The 8275-nt window shown below is 54.0% G+C and overlaps 3 protein-coding genes across 3 annotated transcripts in view; 1 reads left to right on the top strand and 2 right to left on the bottom strand.

Moving 5' to 3' along the window:
• RMDN3 (regulator of microtubule dynamics 3) overlaps positions 1 to 268 on the bottom strand; it is a 22789-nt gene extending 22521 nt beyond the window's left edge. Inside the window, exon 1 of the mRNA XM_031061514.1 lies at positions 145 to 268. Within this exon, the coding sequence (XP_030917374.1) occupies positions 145 to 268 (124 nt within the window). The remainder of the gene's footprint in view (positions 1 to 144) is intronic.
• A 429-nt stretch (positions 269 to 697) lies between these two features.
• On the top strand, positions 698 to 5293 carry GCHFR (GTP cyclohydrolase I feedback regulator). The gene is made up of 3 exons (XM_005426573.2): positions 698 to 706; positions 982 to 1076; positions 4499 to 5293. Exons 1-3 carry the CDS (start codon positions 698 to 700, stop codon positions 4620 to 4622), a joined length of 228 nt encoding a protein of 75 aa, XP_005426630.1. The 3' UTR covers positions 4623 to 5293.
• Positions 5294 to 5558: 265 nt separating this feature from the next.
• The window catches only part of DNAJC17 (DnaJ heat shock protein family (Hsp40) member C17), a 14500-nt gene continuing 11783 nt past the window's right edge, over positions 5559 to 8275 (bottom strand). The window contains exon 11 of the mRNA XM_005426496.3: positions 5559 to 5771. Within this exon, the coding sequence (XP_005426553.1) occupies positions 5646 to 5771 (126 nt within the window). The 3' untranslated portion in view covers positions 5559 to 5645. The remainder of the gene's footprint in view (positions 5772 to 8275) is intronic.

Here is an 8275-nt window from a genome sequence, read left to right as displayed (position 1 = left end):
GGGTCGGGGGGTGATGCAGGTTTGGGGGACCCCAGCACGGCCAGGCTGTGCTCCAGCAGCCTGTGAGAGCTCCCCGTGAGAGCCCCCGGTGCTCCCAGCCCGGCTCTGCTGCCCCAAACCCTCCTGTCCCAAACAGCGACTCACTTGGGAAACTTGAGGCAGGATCCAGGAACGCCAAAGGGACGGCCCCTCTTGTCCTCGCAGTTGGTTTTCCCTCGTCCCCAAAGAGCCATTCCAGGGTGGAAAACGCGGCCAAGGGAGTGGGCATGGCTGGGGCAGACGGGAGCCGGGCAGTGGCTGGGCTCCCTGGCTGAGATCAGTGTCCAGGAGCACTGGTGGGATCGCTGGCCGTCCCTGCCAAATAAAGTCACAAAGCAAACGTTGCTCCCTGGCACTGGCAGCAGCCACATCCTGCAGGACTCTCTAGGAGCCCACAGCTGTGTGTTTATCTGGAGTTTCCCTTTTCCCGACATCCAGAAGCCTGGATCTGCCGGGGTGGTTTGGGGCAGGAAGCAGGGGCAGTGAAAACAGCAAATGAGCAAAGGGAGGGAGTTCTGATAGACACTGCTGCTGCTGCCACTGGAGATGTCCCCAAGGAAGCAGCAGTGGATTGGGAATGGGGATGTGTGGGGATGCTGCAGCACCAAAGCATCTGCTGGCAGTGGCATTTGGGATTGAACAAGCTGATTGAGTGATTATGGATGAGGTACAGGAAGGGACACATGGGTTATGGCCCTGGAGGGAACAGCCTCCTGGAGCAGCAGGGCTCAGTCTGCCCTCAGAGACTTTGGAAGCTCTGCTCTTTACTAAAGGGGCAAAGCAAATATTTCCAGTGTGAAACCTGGCATCGAGCTGAGGCTGGAACCTTCCCAGGTGAGCAGCTGCACCTTCCTGGCAGTGGCTGGGACTGAGGGCCCCTCCTGGGAACAGGGGGTGGCCGTGTCACCACGTGTCACTCACCACTCTGTGCCTGTCCCACAGGAGGCTGGGCCCACCATGGTGGGCGACGAGCACTCGGATCCCCACCTGATGAGTATCCTGGGGGCCACAAAGAGGAGCACACTGGGGAACAACTTGTAAGTCCTTCTCTCCTTATTTTCCCAAAAAATGCAGAACATTTTCACTCCTGGGATTCACCACAGCACCTTCCAGCTGTACAGTTAATCCCAGGACTCTCATGTGTCCTGTTAATGACTAAATACTGCCTGCTATTTCACTTGGTTCTCTACTTTCCTTTGCTCTGACCCTGCTTTAGCACCTGACCCCCCTTTTCCTTTTTGGTGCCATCCCTGCCTTGCTCTGCCTGTACCTTTCTTGGTGCTGAGACACCAGAATGCTCACCCAGTTCTGTCCATCCATCCCTCCCAGCTGCAGTCTGTCTGTCCATCCCATCCCATCCCATCCTGCTCTCCAGTGCAGCTTAAGGCTTCACCTCAGCCAGCCCTTCCCAAAAGCTCCCAAATCTTTTCCACGGGCAGCTGAGCCCTGGAATTGGAGCTGTTTCCCATTGTGTCACCCTGACTCTGACCTCTCCACTGGTGTGTTCCCAAGCTGTGGATATTGGACACTTCTCCATGTCCCCACCTCTGGCCACGGGGAGTTTGACCCCAGCCTTTGGCCAAGTGCCACTCAGAGATGTGACCAGCACCTTCCTCATGGTTTGGCTCACTTTTTTTTGTTGTTTTTTTTCCTCACTTGATATCTCATTTCCTGGTTTTCCCTGGGGTGGGAAAAAAAAAACCCAAAACCACAATGGCAAAGCAAAACAAACCCCCAAATGCAAAACAACTTGACAGAGAGGAGCAGCTCAATTCCTACTGTGTCCCATGTGCTGTGGTGTGGAGTAGGAGAAGGAGGAAAAGGAGGAATAGGAGAAGGAGGATGAGGCATTAAAACAGAAGTTGCATCTCATCCCAGATGTTCCCAAGTTTCCATCCATGGAGCTGGGAAAACCCTCCTACTCAGCACCAGCCTGGCCAACACCAAGGGTTGGATCCTCGGCTGCTGCAGCGTTAAAAATCTGAGTGGGGTGGGAAAAGTTAATAATAAGGAGATAAAATATAACTACTGAGGGCCCCCCATCCCAGCTGCATTGCTGGGGGTTTGCCGGGCTGATCCCTCTCCGTGCTGCCATTCCCAAGCCCGTGGGTGGGGCAGAGATTGGCAGCAGCGCCAGAGTCGTGCTGCCACCCGCCGTGGGGAGCCCGGAGGTACGCAACGGGATGGGAGACAGAGAAACACGACAGGCTCCAAGAAGGAACTGGATCCTGAGAGATTTGGGCAAGGATCCCTGGGATTCAGGTGGAAAAGGAAGGCAAAGACAGATAAAAGCCTCTGTGGTGCCAGCCCTAGCAGCTGGGGGAGCCGCAGCGCTGTAAGAAACAGAAGCCCCACATTCTGCCTGTTCTGGGGAAGGGATGTGAGCTTCCTATGGGATCTCCCTGCTGGATTCACCACCTTTCTCTCCTCCCCGTGGCCCGGAGCGTTTTGAGCTCCTCTTGCCCCACCTGCTCCTTGGCATGGCCTGTGTCACAGCTGGGAACTCCGCTGTGTCCCTGCGGCACATCCCTGCGGCACAGCACGTCCCTCCCCACTGCTCAGGCACACAGGGGAAGTCTCCTGGCTGGAATGTGGCTGCTGGCACCCCCGGGAGCACAGCCACGTGCCAGCCCAGCCCAACCAGGGCTGGGAGCTCCAGGATCTGCACTGTGGCCGAGCAGGATTTTCCATCCCCAATTCCTTCATGAGCAGAGCCTGGCTATGGAGGCTGCAAACCCCCTTCCTGCAACACCTTGGGCCCCAGAACTTTAGCCATGACCTTGTAGGGAGCCTGAAGGAAAACCTCAAGCAGCACAGAGCTGCTGGGAAACTGGGGTGTACAGGTGAAGCTGAAATCCCTGTAATGAGGGAGCACACGGATCCTGTTCCACAGCTCTGCACAGACACACGGCCCCTCATTAAGTCCCACAAGGTGTGGGGAGCAGGGATGTGGTCCCTGCCCTCTCTCTCGGGGTCAGAGCCCTTGGGACAGCCAGGTGGGGCAAGGGGTGGGGTGGGATTTACCTGGAAGAAAAGGCTTTGCAGGCATCCCAGCCCCTCCATCCCGACTGGATGCACACGGAGACAGCAGCAGATCTGATACCCACAGTGTGCAATCTTCATTTCCCTCAACACACAGCTGGGATAAAGCCCTGGGAACTCTTACCTCCTGCTTTTAGCTCAGCTACTCAGTTTTTTAGGTTTCTACAAATCCCTGCCTCTGTTACTTCCTCTGAATAGTGGGAATAATATTTACTAGCTCCCACTGTGAATCTGAAGGGTATGTGGCAACCCTCCTGGAGAAAGAACAGACTTCAAAGACACTTATAATAATGCACATTATCTTTACACCACATCTATAATTACAGCCAAGTACAGTCTGTCTTGAGAAACTGGAAAATCTTTCACATCTCAGGTTATTTCGTGCTTTAAAGCACTCCCAGCTCCAGCACGGGTCTGAAATCCAAGCAGGAGAAGCTTTGGAAAGGCTTTTGGATCTTTTTTTATCATTATTAGTAGGAAAAGCAGGAGCAGCTTTGTTCAGGTGCCCAAACAGGATCCCCAGTGATCCTGCAGCCCATCATTATCTGCTTATCCGGCACTGTGAGTCAGCCACAGCTGAGCTGCTCTGGGCCTTATCCCAAAGTCATGTCAGAGGAGAGGCTGGCACATCCAGTGCCAAAGGTCCCACTGGCCAGCTCAGCTCAGCTGTCCCCAGCCAATTTAGCCCAGTCTGTGCCTGGTCCCTTCACTGGGGAGCAGTGTCACAGCCCTGGAGCTTCTGGGATTGAGGGGTAGGAATGTGGGACAGCTTCTGCTCCAAGCACACAGCCAGCACAAATCAGTGGGGAATCAGAGCTGGACAAGGATCCCAGTGTCAGCTCCCAGGCACTGCTGGAACAGAGGAGCCTGGGCTCTACCTTGCCTGGCACATCCATGCAGGATGGATGACTACTGGCTTTCCAAAGGTTTCCCACCTGCCTGAAAAGTATCACTTTGTTCCAATCCCCAAATTCTAACAGTCTCTCAAACCCACCCATCTCACAGACATACTCTGCCATGGGTAGAACATTGGGATTTCATTCCTTAGAAACACCTGAATCATTCCTCTCCTCCTCCATGAATTCCCAGGTATGCTAAAAACGTGCTCACTTTGTTTACCTGTGAACCCTCTGCTGCAGTGTCAGCCCAGTTACCGAGCAGCATGTGGCTCTGGACACCAGCCCCTGAGCCACATTCCCATTCAGCCTGATCCTTCCCTCCTGGACAGGATTCCTGTGGTTTGGCACCTCGGGCTGTGCCTTCCCCCGGGGTTAACCAAGGCCCTGTGTCACACACGCCTGTGCCAGGTGTGGCCGCTGGTCTTAGAGGGATCAGGAGCGAGGCAGGCTCACTTCCAGCAGGAAATTCCCATCTCTTCCTCCCCAGCTCACCTTATTCCCATCTCTCCTGGGTGCAGCTGTGAGTACTACGTGAACGACGCTCCGCGCGTGGTCCTGGACAAGCTGGAGAGCCTCGGCTACCGCGTGGTCAGCATGACCGGTGTGGGCCAGACCCTGGTCTGGTGCCTCCACAGGGAATAGCCAGGGAGAATCCTGCCTTCCACCCGGACCACATCCTGCTGGAGATCATCTTATAGGACTGGCAGCAAACCTTCCCCCCTTAATTCCTCCCTGTCCCAGACTCCAGGAGGAACGGCGCAGAGGCAGAGCTGGACCCAGTGGAATTTTGCCATCCCTGTTCCGTTTCCCAAGAGCAGGGGGAGGAAGGTATGCCCAGAATCTGGCAGAGGGAACAGATGGCTCCAGCTCTGCCTTCAGTGGGATGGCAGTCTGGCAAATTCCAGCTTTTTACATTTTAATCATGTATTCAGCATGCCCTGGAGGAAGCTCAGTAACAGCCCTGTTTAGCTCTGTGCCTTCTCCTGGGCCAGGGGGTTAGGGAGGGACAGCAAGCATGGACACCATCCCATCTCATCCCTGAAATCCAAGAGGGAACCACTAAACCTACTCCCAGGGCTCTGAGAATCCCCTCCCTTGGCAGCAAGGCCTGCTTCTATCTCAGCAGCACCACCAACTTCCAGATCCCAGACTGCCATCCAAACCTAACATGGTATTCCCAAAAAATAACACAGAAAGTGGTGTTGTATGACTATTCCAGGTGCAGGCTCTAATCCCAACACTGCTGGAATGTTTGGGACTGTGAACGGATCCTGCTATGGGGGTAACACCAATAAAACATCGCTCCAAAGAGACCAATGTCCTTCTGTGGGTTGTTTAAAGCTGTTGCCAGATCCCTCTGGATGCACAGCTCCTGAAAGAGTTTTCAGGAATTAAAAGCCCCAAGGTTTGGTGATCTGATGCCACCTCTCACACCTTGTCCCATGGGATGGGGCAGCTGCTCTGGGCACACACACTGACAGGGTAACACCTGCACTCTGTGAACCTCAGGCAGCCATTCCTTCCCCAAACCTGGAATGGGATAAGGGCTGCAGTCCCTGGGAGTTTCTATTCCCAAGATACCTTTAGAAAAAAGGAGGTTTATTGACTTAAATAAAGAAACAGCTCTGAGGGGACGGAGGGGTGGGAAGAATCCATACTCTCATGCTAAGTGTGGGACTTTTCCTCCTCGTCTTCCCGCTGGAGCTGCTCGATGAGCTGCTGCCTCTCGGCTGCCTGGCGCATCCTCATCATCACCAGGCTCTCGTAGTCCCGCTCCGACACCACCGACGCCTGGGAAGGAGCAGGAAACACAGACAGCCCATCAGGGGCAGCACAGACCTCCAGACTTCCCCAAATCCCCCTCACAACACCAGTGTTCTGGGCAGGAAATAGTTTGATCCCACAGAAATTGGGTGAGGTGGGTGAAAGCTGCCTGGCTACAGGAAATAACCAGGAATTGTTATTAAAATGATTATTAAAAATAACCAGCAATAAGTGTGGTTGGTGAGGAAAGCAGGACAGACATGGAGCCAGCATTCCACGAGGCTGGATGGGGAATTATTTTGGATGACAAGATCGCCGTGCACCTACAATGTTGGTGCCCGAAGTCCAGCATACACTTCACCTGTTACAAAGGCTAATGCCATAAAAAAATCAAACCTTTGTGGATGAGTCATGGAAGTGACTAACTTCCAACTTTCTGACAGCGCTGAGGCCTTGGCAAAGGTTGCCCAGAGAAGCTGTGGCTGCCCCTAGATCCTTGGAAGGGTTCCAAGCCAGGTTGGACAGGACTTGGAACAACCTGGGATAGTGGAAGGTGTCCCTGCCCTGGGATGGACTTTAAGGCCCTTCCCCACCCAAACCATTCCATGATTCTAACAGCTGCAATCAATAACCTTGGACATCTTTTTCACCACAAACAATTCCCCAATTCTAAGCAGCTGCAGAAAGAAAACCACCAGGGATGTTCCCAAACCTGACACAGGAATGGAACAGTTTCCCAAAGCTCCCAGAGCCTCCCTGCTGTGTGTGGCAGCAACTGTCATGTCAAGGCAGTTGATTGCAGACTCAGCCTAATGAACGTGGGCAGCAGATGACAGCTCCTCCAGTGCTTTGGCGCTGCTTCCAAAGCCATTCCACACTACTAGGCGGCCGTGCTATTTTGGATGTATGAAAGCACTGCAAGGCTTGGAAACATCCAGCTCATTCCTTGACAGTTCAGGTGGAAATAAGAGTTTCTTGACAGAAGGTGAATGGGAAAAAAACCCTTCGTATTCCTTTTTCTAGGAAGTGGGTTAAGTGGTGATCACAGAAAATCACGGAATCCCAGAATGGTTTGGGTGGGAAGGGATCTCAAACATCATTTGGTTCCAAACTCATGCCATGGGCAGGGACACTTTCCACTAGCCCACGCTGCTCCAGCCTGGTTTTGAACAATTCCAGGGATGGGGCAGCCACAGCTTCTCCAGATATTGAAGGATTTCTTAGGAAGCAGAAGAGATACAAAGGCAATAGAATGCCTAAATAAGACTCTGCATGGAAATATGGGCGAGTGCAATTCCTTATCCTGTGCCAGCAAAGTGGTTCCTCCGGCTGCGAGGACACAATGAAAGCCCACAGCAGATAAGGTACATCAAGAGGGAAATTAAGAGTCTAATTGGTGTTTTAGGAGCCACCTGAGCAAAATGACCTTTGGGTACTGGCAGCAGCAGTGTCTGAGAAAGCACCGATGGTATCAGCCCTCAGCCAGGATCCTTCCAAGTCCCATCCACCAACCCCAGGAATTTGCTGGGCTGGATGGAAGAGGCTGCCTGAGACTTATGCAGATGAATCACCCACACAAACCTGAAGCCCCACCTCACACTGGGATTATAATTTAAAACAGCCAGGAAATTATTTGCAGCCTGGCTTGGGAGCTCTGCTGACACAAGGAGCCCTTGGAGTGGCAGGAGGGAGAAGAGCCTGATCCAGGTGGGCTCCCAGCACGTGCTCCTGGTGCCTGAGCGTGGGCTGAGGCTCCACCACTCCACACACCTACTTCCTGCAATTCTGGCAATTACCAATGGAGTGAAACCCAGTTTCTGACGTGGCTGACTCAGCAAGGGCTTGGCTCAAAACAAACACATCCACGCAGGGAGCCGCAGCCCGTGAAGCAGCAGCGACGGGTGGCACATGAAGGGACAGCAGCGGCAGAGCTGGGGAGTTTTGGCATTCTGGGTCCAACCTGGCTGAATTCCTGGACTCCTGGCTGAGCTCTTCCTGGACTTGCTTCTTCATCCTGGTCTCCGAGTGCTCTAGGAGCTTCTCCTCTCCGCTCCAGGACTCTGGGCTGCTCCAACAGGGTGTAAGTCTCTCCTGCACTCCGTTCTCCCAACGCTGTCTCCTGCACTGTCGCTTTCTGCATCCCCCTTCTCCCGTATTCCCTGGGTTCCTTCGGTGGGACTGAGTCACCGTCTCGTTCCCAGCCACCCACGGCGCTTTTCTGGCGGTGCCCCTCCGCAGAAGGTGCCTGGTTACCATGGCACCCGAGTGCCCTTCTGTTCTAGATGCCAGATTAGATCTGTTCTCATGGTGACTGTGCCTCTGCTGTTCCCCACCAGCCCGGAGCCGCAGCGCACGTTTAACGAGCTCGCTCACACACCGCCGCTCCTCTCCACTCCAGGGGAGACTCCTTCAGATCCGAGACAAGCCAAGTGCTCCTTGCCACGGCGTGGAGTTTGCATTTCCTGCACTACCAGCCTCTCTGTGTTCCTTGCAGCTCCAGGAACGGGGCAGGAAGAAGTTGATCCTGTTGC

This window comes from Geospiza fortis, unplaced genomic scaffold (assembly GCF_000277835.1).
Source record: "Geospiza fortis unplaced genomic scaffold, GeoFor_1.0 scaffold450, whole genome shotgun sequence".
Taxonomy (NCBI): Eukaryota; Metazoa; Chordata; class Aves; order Passeriformes; family Thraupidae; genus Geospiza; species Geospiza fortis.
The sequence above is the reverse complement of the archived record's forward strand: the minus strand, read 5'-3'. Positions and strand labels throughout refer to the sequence as shown.

Excerpts from the sequence above, each read along its gene's own strand:
- GCHFR (XM_005426573.2), top strand. Across the intron at positions 1,077-4,498 it reads AGCACACTGGGGAACAACTT|CTGTGAGTACTACGTGAACG; the intron begins GTAAGTCCTTCT and ends TCCTGGGTGCAG.